General features: G+C 39.8%; 1 protein-coding gene across 2 annotated transcripts in view; it reads left to right on the forward strand.

The window, feature by feature from the left end:
• LOC126204423 (oxysterol-binding protein 1) overlaps positions 1–13,406 on the forward strand; it is a 289,382-nt gene extending 275,976 nt beyond the window's left edge. For both annotated transcript variants that reach the window (XM_049938811.1, XM_049938812.1), the window contains one exon: positions 13,109–13,406. In XM_049938811.1, the coding sequence (XP_049794768.1) occupies positions 13,109–13,251 (143 nt within the window). In that variant the 3' untranslated portion in view covers positions 13,252–13,406. The remainder of the gene's footprint in view (positions 1–13,108) is intronic.
• The last annotated feature ends 3,615 nt before the right edge of the window (positions 13,407–17,021 follow it).

Below are 17,021 nucleotides of genomic sequence, written 5' to 3' on the forward strand. Positions count from 1 at the left end.
ATTTATATATAAGGTCAGGGTCCGCCCCTTGAATTTTTGTAGTTTATATGTATGATACGTGTACATAATAGGCATCGAAATACTCATCAGGGACTTGTTTATCATCTGATAAAGGTTATCTGTATTTTGTACTATATTTAGCAGCTGATGTAAAATTTTCTGTCATTTTGGCACAACAAATCACACTAAAAATTACGCAAAGCTAGCAAGGGCTTTGTTGATTTACATGTTTGCGAAGATAGGGTTCTGTATTTGGCAGTTTTAGTATTTACACTAGCAGCCTTTGAAAAATGCAGCTAAAATGTACACTGCATTAAAGACGTCTCCAAAACACATCATTTTTAGTGTAACTTTTCCTGCACAAGTGACGTCAGCAGATGTACGTATTGCCCAAAACTTATCTAGCCATTTTAGATTTTGTAACAGAAAGTGTGTGAAATGTTGTAAAGTACATTAAATATGGCACTACACTACAGAGCAATCTGTTACCACAGCCTTTATTTCACATTCCGTGGCTTCGCCAACTCACATCCAAATTGTCAACTGCAAATCAGCCAAGACCTCGGGCTACAATACAGATCAGTCTGTCGCCACAGCAAAGATTCCCGGGGAGGGCACCATACCACACTTTAGCGTTTTAAGCACACATTTTATAAAACATTAATAAGCAAGTTTATTTTTAAAAAAAGACCCAAAATTGTGGGTTGTTCTAATTTTTTTGGTGAACTTTTTCAATGTTGTTTTCTAGTTGATAAACACAATGGAAAGCTATGATGTCTTCATCGGCAGCAGGAAAAAATGGATAGATAAAAAAGCAGCAGCAGGGAACACGCACACAAAAAGCTTTCAACTTTTCAAGCTTTTGGAGCCAGTGGCTCCTTCTTCTGACAAAGAGTGGAAGGGGAAGAAAGAGGGACGCAGATAAAGACTGGGGGGGTTTAGTAGGAAAAGCGGTACAGTTCAGAAAAGTCACCCAGAACTGTGGATCAGGGGAGACTTAATCGACAGGATGAGAAGGAAAGACTGACTGTTGGAACTGCACCGGATGAGATTTGAAAACCTGAGAACTTGAAGGTAGAAGACAGGGTAACATGCAAGACAGAGATTACTACTAAAACATCATGCATTGGTAATCCCTGTCTTGCATATTAACCTGTCTTTCACCTTTTAGCTCTCAGGTTTTCAAATCTCGTCTGGTGCAGTCCTCAACAAACAGTCTCTTCTTCTTATCCTGTCTGGTAAGTCTCCCATGACCTGGGGTTCTGGGTAAATTTTCTGAACCATACCCCTTTCCCTAAACCTCTCAGTCCTTTTTCTTCAGCCATCTTCCTTCCCCTTCAATTCCCCTGCCAGAAGTAGTAGCCACTGGCTCCAAAAGCTTGCAAAAGTTAAACGTGTGTGTGTGTGGGGGGGGGGGGGGGGGGGGGGTTGGGTTTGGGTTTGTCTTCACTGCTGCATTTACATCTGCAGTAGAGGGAACCTCACTGTCATCATCACTGTAACTCTCACTTCCTGTACTGTTACTGTTTTCCTGTACAGGAAAGTCAGTCACATCTTCGACAGACCCTCTTTCAACAGTGACAATGTTGTTGCCATTTTGTTGGAAATCTTGTACTGGACCAAAAATTTAAAGTGTGTGTCGAAAGGAAAAACTAATGGAAACTGAAGGTGTGTATTTGTTGCAGTAGACAAGAAACTGAAATCCACAGAGACAGAAATTGAACTGTCAGTGTGTTTGGGCGATTCTCTGTATCGGGTGGGTATGAAATGGTAATTGGCTGCTTGTATCATCCACTCTCATCTCGTGATCTAACGAAAAATATTAGAGAGAACCTCAATTCGCATGTATATAAATTTCCTAATCATACAGTAATCATTGGTGGAGATTGTAATCATCCTACAGTCAGTTGAGAAAATTACAGTTCTGTTACTGGTGGGCATGACACGATGTCCTTTGGAACATTACTAAATGCCTTCTCTGAAAACTACCAAGAGTAGATAGTTCAGAACCCCACCGTGGTGGAAATACATTGAATCTAATGGCAACAAATAGACTTAACCTCTTTAAGGAGGTCCACATCGAAATTTGTATTAGTAACGATTACCAAAGTAGAAATGACAACTAAATCTAGTAGAAAGGAATATATGTTCAGTAAGGTTGATAAAAAAAGCAGTAGTGTCAAATTTGAATGAAAAACTTGACGCTTTCAGTGCAGGGCAGGGGAATGTAGGGCAACAATGGCCCAAATTTAAGAGAGTAGTTGACCTATCAGTGGATAGCTAGATAGATATGTACTCAGAACAACAGTTCATAAGGGGAGGGACCTTCTTCTGTTGTATCACTGTAAAGAAACTTTTAAACAATCAGAGATAAGGGCACAATAAGTATAAAATAAAGCATAGGACTATAGATAGATGCTGACTGAAACTTATTTGGCTGTCAAGAGAGCAATGCATGAAGCCTTCAGTGACTACTGTAGTAGACTAATGTCAAATGATATTTCACAAAATCCAAAGAAATTCTACTCGTGTGTGAATGCTATTAGTGGCACCAAACTTAGTGTCCAGACACTAGCGAACAAAATCTGAAGTGCTTAACTCCATTTTCAAATATTCTTTTACAAAAGAAAACCCAGGAGAATTGCTCCTATTTAATCCTTGTACCACAGGAAAGACGAGTAAAATAAGTTTTAGTGTCAGCTCAAGGGCCCGATGGAATTGCTGTCAGACTCCACTGAATTTGTGGCTGAGATAGCCCCTCTTCTAACTATAATCTGTTATAGTTCCCTCAAACAAAAGCCATGTTCCATAGTGACATCTGTTTACAAGAGGGGTAGTAGAAGTGATCCATAATACTACCGCCCAATGTCCTTGATGTTGATTCATTGTTGAATCTCAGAACATATTCTGAGCTCAAACATGATGAGGTATCTTGAACAGAATGCCCTCCTCCTTGACAACCAACATGGATTCTTAAAACATTGATCATGCAAAACCTACCTCTCACTTTTCTCACACGATGTAATGAAAGCTTTGGATTAAGGCAGTCAGATAGATGCAGTATTTCTTGAGTCCTCATTTTACTGAGTACCACATATACAGTCAAGAGTATGGTGTATCAGGCGAAGTTTGCGACTGGCTTGAGGACGTTCTGATAAGGACAACGCAGCATGTTTTCTTGGATGGACAATCATCTTCAGATGCAGAAGTTACTTCACATTTGCCCCCAAGTGTGTTCGGACCCTTGCTGTTTGTGTTGTATACTAATGAACTTTTAATAGTAGCCTCGGACTTTTTGCTGATGTTGCCGTTATTTATAATGAAGTATTGTCTGAAAGAAGGTGCATAGACATTCAGTCAGATTTCGATAAGATTTCAAAGTGTTGCAAAGATTGGCTATTTGCTTGAAATACTCAGTAACTTAAAATTGTACACTTTACAAAACAAAAAATGTAGTATCCTATGACTGTAATATCAACGAGTCACAATTAGAATCGGCAAACTCATACAAACACCTGGGTGTGTATCTTTGTAGATAAGAAATGGAATGATCACTTAGGGTCAGTCGTGGGTAAAGCTGTTGGTAGACTAAGATTTGTTGGTAGATTACTGGGGAAATGCAATCAGTCTACAAAGGAGATTGCTTGCAAATCACTGATTTGGCCCATTCTAGAATATTGCTCATGTGTGATACACAAATAGGACTAAGAAAGGATATTGAATGGATGCAGAGAAGGGCAGTATGAATGGTCAAAGGTTGGTTTGACCCGTGGGAGAGCGTCACTGAGACGCTGAAGAAACTGAACTAGCAGAATCTTGGAGATAGGTGTAAACTATCCCAAGAAAGCCTATTCACAAAGTTTCAAGAACTGGCTTTAACTGACAACTCTAGCAATATAGTATAACTGCCTATGTATCGCACTCATAGGGGTCATGAGGACAACATTAGATTAATTACAGTGCACACAAAGGAATCATTCTTCCGGTGCTGCATACATGAATGGAATGGGAAGAAACCCTAATAACTGTCTCATACAATGTGATCTACTGTATGCCATGCACTTCACAGTGGTGTGCAGAGTATAGATGTAGCTGTACATGAGCAAATAGAGTTTGTGTCATCATTATTACTCAGATCTGTTGTGTCAAATTCATTTCCTTCATCTGCTTGAACGAATTCCACTTTCCAAGAGCAGTTGGAGATGTTGGACTCCTTAACCCCTGTCCATGCCTTGGCGATACAGTGCAAAGCATTTAAAATGGACTTTTTAAAGGAAATTGGCTCTTTTTCTTGCTTCCCCAGCAAAATTAGTGCCTTGTGGAGAATGGCTTTTCTCTAGTGAGTTTCGGAGACATGGATACTGTCCAAATCCAAGAGCTGCAGTTTGGTTGTGCAGTTTGCTGGCAGAAACTTTAATTGCTCATTTTGTAAACCTATGTTGTGTGGATGTACAGGGCGATAATCCACAAACAAGAGAAATTTCCTGTTGTGGGTTCCCACTCTTGCATCAAGAATATGCAGTTGCTTCTCGAATAATTTCGAAGTCATCTACACTTTATTGGCACTGTAGTTCATTGGCAGTGCTTTTATATTTTTAAAACAATGTCGTTTTCTTTATTTGCCAATCACAGAAGGTTTAAATTTTTTCTGAGCGATCAGTGTTCATTCCCAGCGTTACTGTTAGGTGAAATTTGCTGTGTGCACCTCCATGGTAGTTTTCACTTTTGAAGACAAGTGTTTTGTTCGGAAGGACATTGCAAGAGACCAGTCTCACATATATTGACAATATCTTTCACTTTATATTGCTTAATAAGTTCATATAATCTGACATTGTGACATTCACTAACAGTTTTTACATATAGTTTCGTAAACCACATTTTAACGCTCCTTGAATGTATCAGGTCACTATCTCCATGTATTCGGAATAACCGGCACATGGTGGAACCCCACATATACACTATTCAAGGGACTTAAAATGGTGTAAAACGTAGGAAAATGTAAAATGTGGGAAATACCTTTTTAAGCTGTAAAAGTTATGTATAGGATACCCCCTTGCACTTTATGTATTATATATGTACATAACAGGCCTCAAAAGACTTGTCAGGGACTTGTTTATTATCTAATGAAGGTTTATTATCTAACAAAAACTGCTGATGTAACTGGAACTGATAACTGTTTGGGAAGAGGGAACGTTTGACTCAATATCATATGTTATAATCGATGTTTTTGAAAGCCAGCAGCTGTCATTCATTTTTAAATAATGAAATACTGCACTAGTTACATATTTTTTCATGCTTAGCATGAGGCGTTTGAGAATTTTTTCTTATTGTCAAGTGCAAAGTATATTGTGTGGTAATTCTTCAAGCTTTCCCAGTGAGGCATTGTCATGTTGATTGATCGGGTTTCTGCCGTTTATTCACATCTTTCCTGCATGATATTTCAACTGTGAGTCACACAGGAAAGACGTGAATCAATGGCAGAAACTCAGTTAATCAACATTGTGTGGTGGTTGAATATGTGTTATTCTGCGTCTCTTGCACTGTAGTCATCTTTTTGAGGTCATCAGGTACTGTGCCTCATCAGTCATGTAGAAAAACACACACACACACACACACACACACACACACACACACGAACTATCACTCACATTGTTTCTTTGTGTAACATCACAAAAAATACTTACGTAAATACTGCACTTGACAACGAAAATACATTCTCGAAACAAGTTTTGCTCAGCATGAATAAAATACATAACCGGCACTGTATTCAAACTAAAAACATTTGAGCAACGCAAAGCGAATGACGGTGTTGACCAATGCTCCAAGTGGCCACATGCCGCAACACACTAAATATGGTTCGACAAAGGTGTCATGATGATCACAGCAATCAAGAAATTGCATTTGCGCAGTAGAGACAGTTAGGAAATGGTTGTGATTGGTCATATCATCTTCATTTGAACGAGCCTAGTTACTCCCATCAGCCACCATGCCAAGTAGAGCTTGGCAGTGGCAGGAGATATGGCACGAATTGTTCAAACTTCTACATGTTTACCGGTTCAGATCCACTGTGTAGAGTGCCCTGGTGTCAAGAAACTTAACCACGTAATGTGTGTAAACACTACTGGGTGGCCAACATCATGCCAGTGTCATTCTTTCTCCACAGACATTTTTTCATAATGTGTAAATCGCGGGAAAACTATAAATATGTTGATGCAAAATGAGGTGCAAATTAACATTGTGGGCTTAAGAAATTTGACGGGACCGATAAAAAAACAGCAGGAAAATGTTAATTTCGGGAACGCAAAAGCGAGGTTATACTGTATTTCCCCTTCCTCCTCTATATTCTCTCCCTCCCCCCCCCCCCTCCACTGTTACACTTTCGAAAATAGTCTTTGTTTTTTATGGTAGTATGTAGCATAGACACAGATTTTCTTAAGTTCTTTGTTAATACAACATGTGTTCCACAATGAACTTAACTCTCTTGAGGATTTTAACTTTCTCTCCCATCGAAAGTGTTTTCTCATCTCTTTTGGTAACATCAGTTCTCCATCTTAAAACTGCAACAGAAAACAATCAACTACTTGAAAGAAACAACACAGTACTTAAATTACTTAACATGAGGCTATGCTACACCAGGCATGGAAAATCTTTGGTGACCTGCGGGCCCAATTTACATATGTACTTAAAGATCACTGGGCTGACTTTATCATGTGATATGACAGTAGTGTTCGCAGCATGTAAAGTGAAAACTATAGAGCCTGAGATGTTAATGTTGATGGGGTAATGTATCATCACAAATGGCGCCTCTTTCCTGTCATGACATGCCAACAAATTACACCTTGAAATTTTTTAGTTCATTCACATTCACCCCATCTTCAGATTTTTACATTTATTAATGTGTTGTGAACATTGTTTATTTACTTACGATGTTTTACAATAACCATCTTAAAAATATCCATTGTAAACTATGTAAAACCGTTAATAAATAAACAATATTCACTACACATAAATAAATGTAAACATCTGAAGGTGGGCTGCCGAGCATCTTGAAACATCGTCATGGAAAAATAAATGCCTATAAAAGCAACTGATCGTAGCTAATTTGATACAAGTTTCCAATTACCTTCAGTTTCAACAGATGCAGCCCCCTAATACATCAATGATGGACAAAAATTAGTAAATTATTTATACAAATAAAATATGGCAGTGAGACTGGCAGTCCCTGTTGCCAAGCTGTGAGGAGTAATTTTGTAGTTTTTGGCCACTGGCAGGTCGTTGGAATTTTTGAAATTAGGATGATAATATCCACAATGACTTTAAACAAGGATCTTTTAAATATTTTCCCAAAAATATTTTTGAGGACTGATCTAATGGTTATAAGTTGTTTACGTAAAACTAAACAAATTAAGGCATCATTTCTTTATTCGTTTTTAAATTTTAAAAGCATAGATCTCTTGAACTTTATGTAGACCACTTATATTATACCAAAGCAAAACTGGAAAAATGTGAACAACAGAATGTCCAGTATCCAACAATGCCTCATGACAGAGTACAATGTGAGTGCCTTGCGCTCTCTCCCACAAATTTCTTGCATAAGCCAGATTGAAACCAACTGCGGGCTGTTTATTGCCCACCCTTTGCTATACAGTACATGGAATAAACTCTTGGCATGGCAGTTTTTGAGAGACACTGTGTCAGTTGAAATCGACTCACATTGATTGTAGCAAATAACACTATGTTCATTGTGTATATAATATATAAAATGAAACAGCTGTATTTAATTAAGTTGCAAATACTGGAAAGTGGATGTCCTCTGCATATAATTGGAATAACAGGGCGAAGATAACACTGAAACAATGTGGCTGCAATAATGTTTAGATATTTCCTGGTGTGTAGCACACAGCATGAAAGGATAAGTTTGGTAGTGACAAGAAACAAATGAATGTTCATATCTTACATCCTAATTTAGGTTTCACATTATTTCCCTAAATTGATTAAGGCAAATGCTGGGAAGGTTCCTTTGAAAAGGCATGGCTGCTTTCCTTGCCCACCCTTCCCCTAATCCAAACATGTGCTCCATCTCTAATGACCTCATTGTGGACACAGTGTTAAACACTAATCTCCTCCTCCTCCTCCTCCTCCTCTTCCTCCTCCTCACATTGGTCTTTCACTGCATGAAATGTGTGGCAAATGTACGACTTTCCACACTCACATGTAATCTCATATACGCCTTGCTTCCTGAGGTTGCAGTCATCTTTGACAGAACCCAAAAAGACACATCCAGTGTTGGCTGTTAGGGGACCTCTAGTTCTTGAGGAAATACTGTAAAAGTATGGCTAGAATTATGTAATGGTAGTTGACTACATTTCTTCACTTGATTTTTGGAATAGCCGCTCCATTGAAAAAAAGTCTTAAGATATTAACACTCACTTGTTGCTTCTAGGACACCGGCAGTTTCTATGTGCCATCAGTAATCAGCAGCAAACACAAGACAATGCCGAGCAGTTTCCTCAAAGAAATATTGTGAGATTTACTCAACATGGTCCCATAGCAGACCTGAGAACCAAATAACTAATAACTGTTGCAAATAAAACAATGGAAAATCCCAGTTGGGGTATCAACAATATTGTGTAAAGGATAGATTGCTACTCACCATAAGGATGACACACACAGTTGCAGACTGCCACAACAAAAAGACTGTTACGCACTTAGCTTTCAGCCCAAGTCTTCTTCAGAAAAGGACATTCACATAAGAAGCGCACATCGAGCATACATGACCGCTCCCTACTGCTGCTGCTACCAGACTGCAGTAGAGTCATGTCGAGCAGAAACAGGAATCTGGGGTTGGTCAGCGAAGAGGGAGGGATAGCAGGGTATGGGTAGGAGTGAGAGGAATTGGTGCTGCCTTACGGAGCACACAGGGTCTAGATGGTGGCCAGACAAGGCTGACTGGTGAGGGATAAGGAGACTGGGGGAGGTGTGGGGTGGGGAATGGGGTGTGGAAAACAAGAGCAGCAGAGAGTGTAAAGACCGTTGGCCTTGGCAGAGAGTGAAGTGAAGTGCAATGAGGGTGTGGGAAGTGAATTGGGAGGACAGGGGGATGGAAACTATTGAGTGGAGGCCGTGGGGACAGGAGGTTACCTTACGTTGTGTGGGTTGAGGGGGGGTGGGGGGGGGGGCACTGATTTTGGAAGTGGAGAATGTGTTGTAAGGTTAACTCCCACCTACACAGTTCAGAAAAGCTGGTGGTGTAGGGGAGGATCCAGATTGCCCGGTTTGTGAAGCAGCCATTGAAATCTAGCATGTTATGTAGGATAGGGGTTAGATATGACCCATGAAGTTCTTCCTCGTCAACCCCGCATAGCACCCAGACTCTGCCTAGCTGACCTTTTCAACTTGCTGCATCCCCCAAAACTTCCTACTAACACTCCACCAAATCTCAAACCAAAACTAATCCCACAGAAGTTTCAGTCCTATCCAAAGCTTCACTTTCAGCCCTGCACCTGAATTTAACCATGTTCAACTTCTCAAAGACCTACTTTGCTTCTCCTGAGCCCTGCAATGGAAACAGTTCTTTGCCACAAATCCCTCCAACCAAAGTCTACCTAATTCCAACATTTAACCCTGCCTCTCCCAGTTCAAACCACAGTCCAATTACAATCCTCCCCTCCCTCTCTCCTCTGTCCCACTTAACCAACACCTGGCCACATTCCAGGAAATCTGTACTTCCAAATTGACCTCACCATCCTTCCCCAGGTCCCTTCCTAAGACCAATCACCTTTCAGCAGAAGAAAGGACAGGCACATACAACCTCAAAACAGATCCGGACCTAATCATCCTTCATACAGACAGAGGTTCCACCACTGTCATTACGAATCACAGTGGCTACCTAGAGGAAAGCCTCTGCCCGTCGTCTAACTCCTCCACCTATAAACTTTGCCAGAGTGGTCCCATCCAAGAAGTCCAACATAGCCTCAAAATTCTGCTTAAAGCCTAGTTAGTACCTTCCCAAAACTTCTCCCCGGAATCCATTTCTCTTCTCACACCTATGGCAGCCCACATGCCCATCTACATGCTCCCCAAAAGCCATAAACCCAACTATCGTAAATGACCCAGTCTAGCTGCTGATTGTGGCCCCCATTGAAAGAATTTCAGCCCTCATTGACCAAAACATCCAATCAGTTGCCCAAAATCTAGCCTCCCATTCAAAGATACCAATGACATCCTTCACCGACTCTCTGCCATCTCCACCCCATCACCTCATGGATCCCTACACATCACTGTAGACACCACTTCCCTGTGTACCAACATCACTCAAGCCCAAGGTCTTGCCACTATTAAACACTACGTCTCCCATTGTCCTTTGGAATACAAACCCTGTGGCTCATTTCTCATGCACCTCACTAACTTTTTCCTAACATGCAACTGCGTATCCTTTAAGTGAAGGTTTGCAACAAAAAAAACTGCGGCACAACTGTGGGCATATGCATCCTCGTATGCCAACCTGTTTATGGGCCATCTAGAGGAAAACTTCCTAGCCTCCCAAAACCCCAAACCAATGTGCTGGTTAGGTTCATTCATGATATCTTCATGATCTGGACACGTCGCCAAGACACCCTATCGTCACTCCCCTCACTCCTTTACAACTCCAGCACCTTCTGTCCCATCAGTTTCACCAAGTCTTCCTCAACACAGTATACCACCTTTTTGGATGCTGACCACCTTCTGTCTGCTTCCTCTGTCAACAGCTCTGTTCACATTAAACACACACTAACAACAGTACCTGCATTTCAACAGCTGCCATCCCTTCCACACCAAAAACTCTATCTCATACATCCTGATCATATGGGGATGGCATATCTGCAGTGAGAAAAACTCCCTTGCCCAGAATTTTGGAGGTCTACAAAGGCCTTTACAAACAGGCACTGTCCCCCAGACCTAGCCCACAAACAGATATCCGATGCCATATACCAACCACTCCCCAAGAACTAGCTACAAATGAGCATCCCCTTCATTATCCAGTACCAGCCCAGACTGGAAAAATTGAACCATATCCATCAGCAGGGCTTTGGTTATTTATCATCATGCTTCCTAAAGTGTGTTCCATCATCCGCCCAACCTTCACAACAACCTAGTCCACCCCTACACCGCTCAAAAACCCAACCACTTGTCACAGGGATCGTATCCATGTGGTGGCCAAAGTGCAAGAACTGCCTAATACATCCACACAGCATTACCTGCTTCAGTCCTATCACAGGCTTATCCTACCACACCAGAGGCCAGGCCACCTGTGAAAGCACCCTGATCATATATCAACTCTGCTGAAATTGTTGCACAGCTTTTTATATTGATATGACTACCATACAATGTCTACCAGGATGAGTGGCCGCCGCCAACTTCAGCCAAGAGTGAAATGTACCACCATGTGGCACAACGGACAGCCAAATGTAACATGTTTGATTTCAATGGCTGCTTCACAGCCCAGGCCATCTGGATCCTTCCCTCCACTACCAGCTTGTCTGATGGGAGTTAACCTTACAACACATTCTCTGCTCCCAATATCATCCCAGCCTCAACCTATGGTAATATACTGCCCACCCTCCACCCAACAGTTTATCCCAACTCTCTTCTCCAACCCTCATAGAACTTTGCTCACTGTCAATGCAGCTGTTCTTTCTTCCTTTCTGCTGCTCCCATTTTCTGCCCCTGTTCCCTGCCCCTCCTCCCTCATAGCCTCCCAGTGCCACACCAGAGAGACTTGTTTGGCACCATCTCATCCTTGCACGCTCTGTCAGACAGCACTGACTCCTCACCCTCCCCTCCCACTCATCCATATCACTCCAGATGACTGCTTCTACTCAACACGACACCATTGCATTCTGGCTGCATCCCAACCAACAAACTGTCTGTCCACATGAAAGGCTACTGACAAACAATGGGCAAGAGACAGCTGGTCCACTCAGTTGCTGAACATACTGCACAACACAGTATGCTTCACTTCAGAAACTGCTTCACAACCTGCACCATCTGAATCCTTCCTACCAGCAGCAGTTTTTATGCATTGCACAGGAACTCTCCCTGCAATATATATTACATACCTGTAACTCTCTGGCCTTCACCTACCTGTCCCCTTCCCTGCTTCCACTTAACGTGCGTGCGTGCGTGTGTGTTTCTAAAGAACAGGTGTTCCACATATCCACTGTTCACATGAAGACAGGCTTCAGAATATTTCCTCATCAATGCCCGTGTACTTTTAAAGTCCCAGACTTGTTTTGAGTGCATTGATGACCATCCAAAAACTTTTAAGTATCCCCACAAAAGAAAACTCAACGGGTTCATGTCATGAAATCTGGGAGCCTTTAATGGTGAGCCAAGATCAATACTCTTGTCAAAGGCACTATGTACCATTACGTAGGTTTCCAGAATGATGATAAAATCAAATGAGAGCAGTTCATCACTTTGTAATTACACCTCACTGGTGAAAATATAGCTGTACCCGTGAAACCTTTGGTTTCTGGACTTACGGTTGTTGGTGTTATTTGCTTGTTTCATTGTTCTGTATTTGCCTCTTTTTCTTGTACCTGTAATAGTCAAGTATCTCCTATAATGGCTATAGGTTCCCCTTGGCTTTCAGATGTTCACTAGCAACATAGCAAGGCTGTTTTGGCTAGTGTCAAATTATTGAAAAATTCACTACCCCTCTACAGGAACAATTTGCTGCTCTCAAGCCCATGATTTGAGGAGTTTCTCTAAAATCATTGCTAACAGTATAGTATGGATGTTATTGGCTACAAAATGCATGTATTAGGTAATCTCACATTTTGAGCTGGAATTGTCATCTGCATCTACATTTATCGCATACATGATTTTTTCTGGTCCATAATTATTTATTGATTGCATTACCCCTTATTTTAGTGTTAATAAAAAAATCTCCCCATGTGTCACACTGAAGTTGCTGATTTTTATCTATATCTTGTTTTGCACATACATTGCGCACTTCTAATTTCATAAATAGTCTTTGTATACAAATAATATTGTTCCCGTAATATAATAAACATCTAAAAGATTTTAATTTGATTGATCAGTGTGTTTTTGTTTCCTTTTGCAGGGCGTCCGTACACTCCATATGAGCCTGTGTGGTTCAAGAAAGAGAAGGAGCCATTCACTGGCAATGTTTTCCATATGTATCAAGGACAGTACTGGGCATGCAAAGATAAACAGGATTGGGCTGTGTGCCCTGATATATTCTAGCTGCCATGGTGCTGGATTATTCTTACTTCCTCAGTCTTGCAACTGTTTTCTTCCTTTACTGTAGGGAAGAGCCCTACATTGAATAGCCATCTCCTTGATGGTATAATCGCCATCCAAATTTATCATGTAAATAAATTTGTAATTTAAAGAAAAAAGTGTATTTTATTTCTATCTGTATTTTGTTCTGTCCATTTTAATTGAACCTCACTGTGTTACGTCAGAAGTAGAGCACTTTCCAGAAACATTTTGTAAAGAATGTGTGTGTGTGTGTGTGTGTGTGTGTGTGTGTGTGTGTGTGTGTGTGTGCGCACTTGCGCACATGTGCGCTAAGGGGGGGGGGGGGGGGGGGAGATTGCAGCAGAGTGTAAGTATTGTGTTATTACTATGTTATTACTATGTTATTAGTGGAAGGCTGTAGTTAATATTTTTCTTAGGTCAGAATGCACTGTAATTGTGAACTGTTAACCATGTAAAGGCTCAGCAGTAGTAAATTTTCTTCCAGTTTGTCCTGGAGGGGAGAGACGGGGATAATGAATGAATTGTGATATAATGTTCTTCTTCATGGGGTATGGAAGGGGGGCGGGTCAGGGCAGAGATTGCTGTCTTTGTAAATTGTTGGTGTAAGTTTAACTTAAAGAAGACATTTGATTACCTCTGTTAATCATGTGGTGATGACTGTGAAGGAGTGTTTTATGCTTTCTATGGCAGCTTTGTTGTTGTTGTTGTTGATCAGTTGTAATATTTGATACTCTACTGTATGATTTGGTGCAACTTTTGTACAGAGATACTTGAATCTGACTTAAACTTCATAGTTAGTGTTATTTATGCTGTGGATTGCTTCATACCATTGAGATGTTTATTTTTATAAGTTTTGTTTGTGTGATCTTTGTCATGCTGATATAGTCCCATTCTGTCACTTATGTTAAAATATTGTGCTAACATCTTTCTATTTAGTATAGATCAGACTTAGCGAGATTGTTCCTTTGTAACAAGAGTTTGGATGTTTTGTAAATCTCAGATATTATTGTCAGGTTCTTTGTTCAACTGGCTTCCATATTTAGAATAATCCAGTAAGCCATTCTGTCTGTAAAAGATTAGTTCTGTACATGTATTTTTATGATGAGTATTTACTGGGAGGGAGATAAATCCTTTCATGGTAAATTTTGTCTGTGGTAATGCAGGTGTTACTACCAACATCATTTTCACTTGAAGTGCTTCTGAAACATAACTTACATGAGAGACATGTTGTGAATATAGGACAGAAATACTATTGTTGTGTAATGTGCCTTTTATTGTGTAGGCACAATTTATTTTTACAACACAGCTGCATGTAATTTACTACAGACAGTTGCATTCTGCATTGACCCGAAGGACTGAAATATTTTCAGAGGTGTCCAAATTTTGTTTACAACAAAGCAGTCATTATATTTTTGCTTTTTCAGATGACTCATGTAGGCAGGAAATCTGCTTGGTGCAATTAGCAGTTACATCGTGAGGAAATTTTAAGTACTGTTCATAGGTGAAGAAAAAAGTCACTACCAGTGAAACCATAAAATTTGTGCTTTACTGTAAGATAATTTTGTGTATGTAATTGTCACATATTTATGGCCTCTGTTATAATATGAAAGGTAGTGTTTGTTGTGACGTAACTGTACAAATCTGGAAGCTGTGAATGAAATCCCTTAAGAAATGAAAATGATCTTTCTTTATCATTTTTCTGTTTACACAGTTATCCAGACACGTGGGTGAATTGTACGTTATGCCACAAATGCAGTCACTTAAGTGATTTCCTAATTCCTATAATTATGACATAGCAACAACATAATTGTTGACTTTGTCATGTGGTGTAATAAATAACATTGATTATTATCATAATTATCTTCTAGCCATTTCTTTTATGCTGTGTACCTTTGAATGTTCTATGAAATTCATTTTGTATTTGACAGATGCTGAGATGCCCTAATTCTTCTTCTTCTTGCCACAGTCATCAAAATATAACTTAAAATCTGTTGCTTTTACATCTCTTGTATACTGTCATTTGCCTTTGTGAGCAACGTTCATTCCTCACCAGTGTGCACTTGTGGTCTTTAATATTAGAATCCCGTAAGTGAAATGGCTTTCATCTGCGAAACTGCTGGGAAATGTGGAACTTAAACTTAACAGTGATTATCTGTCTTGAATAATTTCAGTAATAGTGTTCTGAAGCTTTGGGTAGTAAACAGAACACCGCCACTAGCACTATTTGGTCAGATTTTGTGTGAAAGAATTGCCCTGCCTGACTCACAATTGATGGGATCTTGAACAGTTTCTGTAAAGATAGAGGTTGATGGTTTCATTATGGTATTCTCATCTTTAAGTGCTTAGAGGACTTTGTCATTTGTACAATACAGAAATAAAATGTTTTAGTCCTGATTCAAAGTTTGCAAGAGAATAGTATAAAGGCACACACAAGAATATTCTGACCCAACAGAACAGTAATATATATGTATCAATTTGAATTATTGTGTTGTCTGGGGCCACTCATTTCTTGAGGAGGTAAGAAAATTACTTAGTGTTTCCATATGCGAGTTTTACACAGCTTTTGTTTTCAAAAGATTCATTTCTTGCCAACACTGACCATGTCCACCGCCTTTCAGAGCCACTTCTCTATAGGTATGTTTCGTATTAAAACTGGACAGTGGGAAGTACAGGATGGTGTAACAACAATTTTATGAAAAGAATAGATTTGCCAGGTGTAGAACTTTATCAGTGAAGAACTGTGAGCAGGGACTCATATAAATTCTGTTCATATTCTTACCCGCATTAGTGTTAGCAGTAACTCGTATCTGCATTCCATGTAGTGTTAATGCATTTTTTGTAACACACACTCTTCCGAGACATGTTTGCACACTACATCACTTGCAATTCATAAGGTGTGCTGTGGAAACATCCTGTAGTTCCTTCTTGTGATGGATGGAAGCACGTGAAAGCAATCTGATGACATACCTTCCCTTGTACTTCTTTCACACATACAACCCCTCCTCCCTGTTAACCACTGGTAAACAATTAATCCCTTAATATGGCTATTCTGCACTTAGATGTGTTACAAACATTTAATATTCGTTTTTAATCCACTTAGTTTAAAAATAAAAATTAATTTTATACCATTAGAACAACATTTCTAACAATCGGTGATTTTTCCAACCCCAGAAACATGAAAACTGTTAGTCCTAGGAAAAAATAAAACATAGGACCCTATTTGTTGGAAATTTAATTCAATTCAATTTTGTACTGGGAAACATTTTCACTAGAAACCATCATTTTAAAGTTATTTGAGAAAAAAGATAGTGACGTTTAAACTAACCTCCACCCCAATACTCACCCTCCACCTGTCAGGACTTTGTGTATTATTTAGATCACTCCCCTCTAGCACTGTGCAAAAATTTGTGACTGTGTGTTTTTTTCCCCTAATTTTCGTGTATTGACTGGACTTCTGTGGCACACTCCTAATCCGTAGAGGAGTTCCTTGCAGTAGTTGAGAACTTTTCTCTGTGATGCATTATTTATTTGTACACTGTTTTTTCATGTTTTATCATTTAATTTTTGGTTTATATATTTTCTTATCGGCATTCTTTAAACAATGTATTGACTAATGCCATTGTCAAGTAGCATTGGTTTGTGTGGCCTCATGGAACCTGATAAATAAATAACTATTAATTAGTCCTCAAATATAGAAAATTGCAGAAATGCTTGCAAATATGAAATTTAATTCTTTTATGGAATACAGAAAA

The sequence above is a fragment of the Schistocerca nitens genome, chromosome 9, assembly GCF_023898315.1.
Source record: "Schistocerca nitens isolate TAMUIC-IGC-003100 chromosome 9, iqSchNite1.1, whole genome shotgun sequence".
Taxonomy (NCBI): Eukaryota; Metazoa; Arthropoda; class Insecta; order Orthoptera; family Acrididae; genus Schistocerca; species Schistocerca nitens.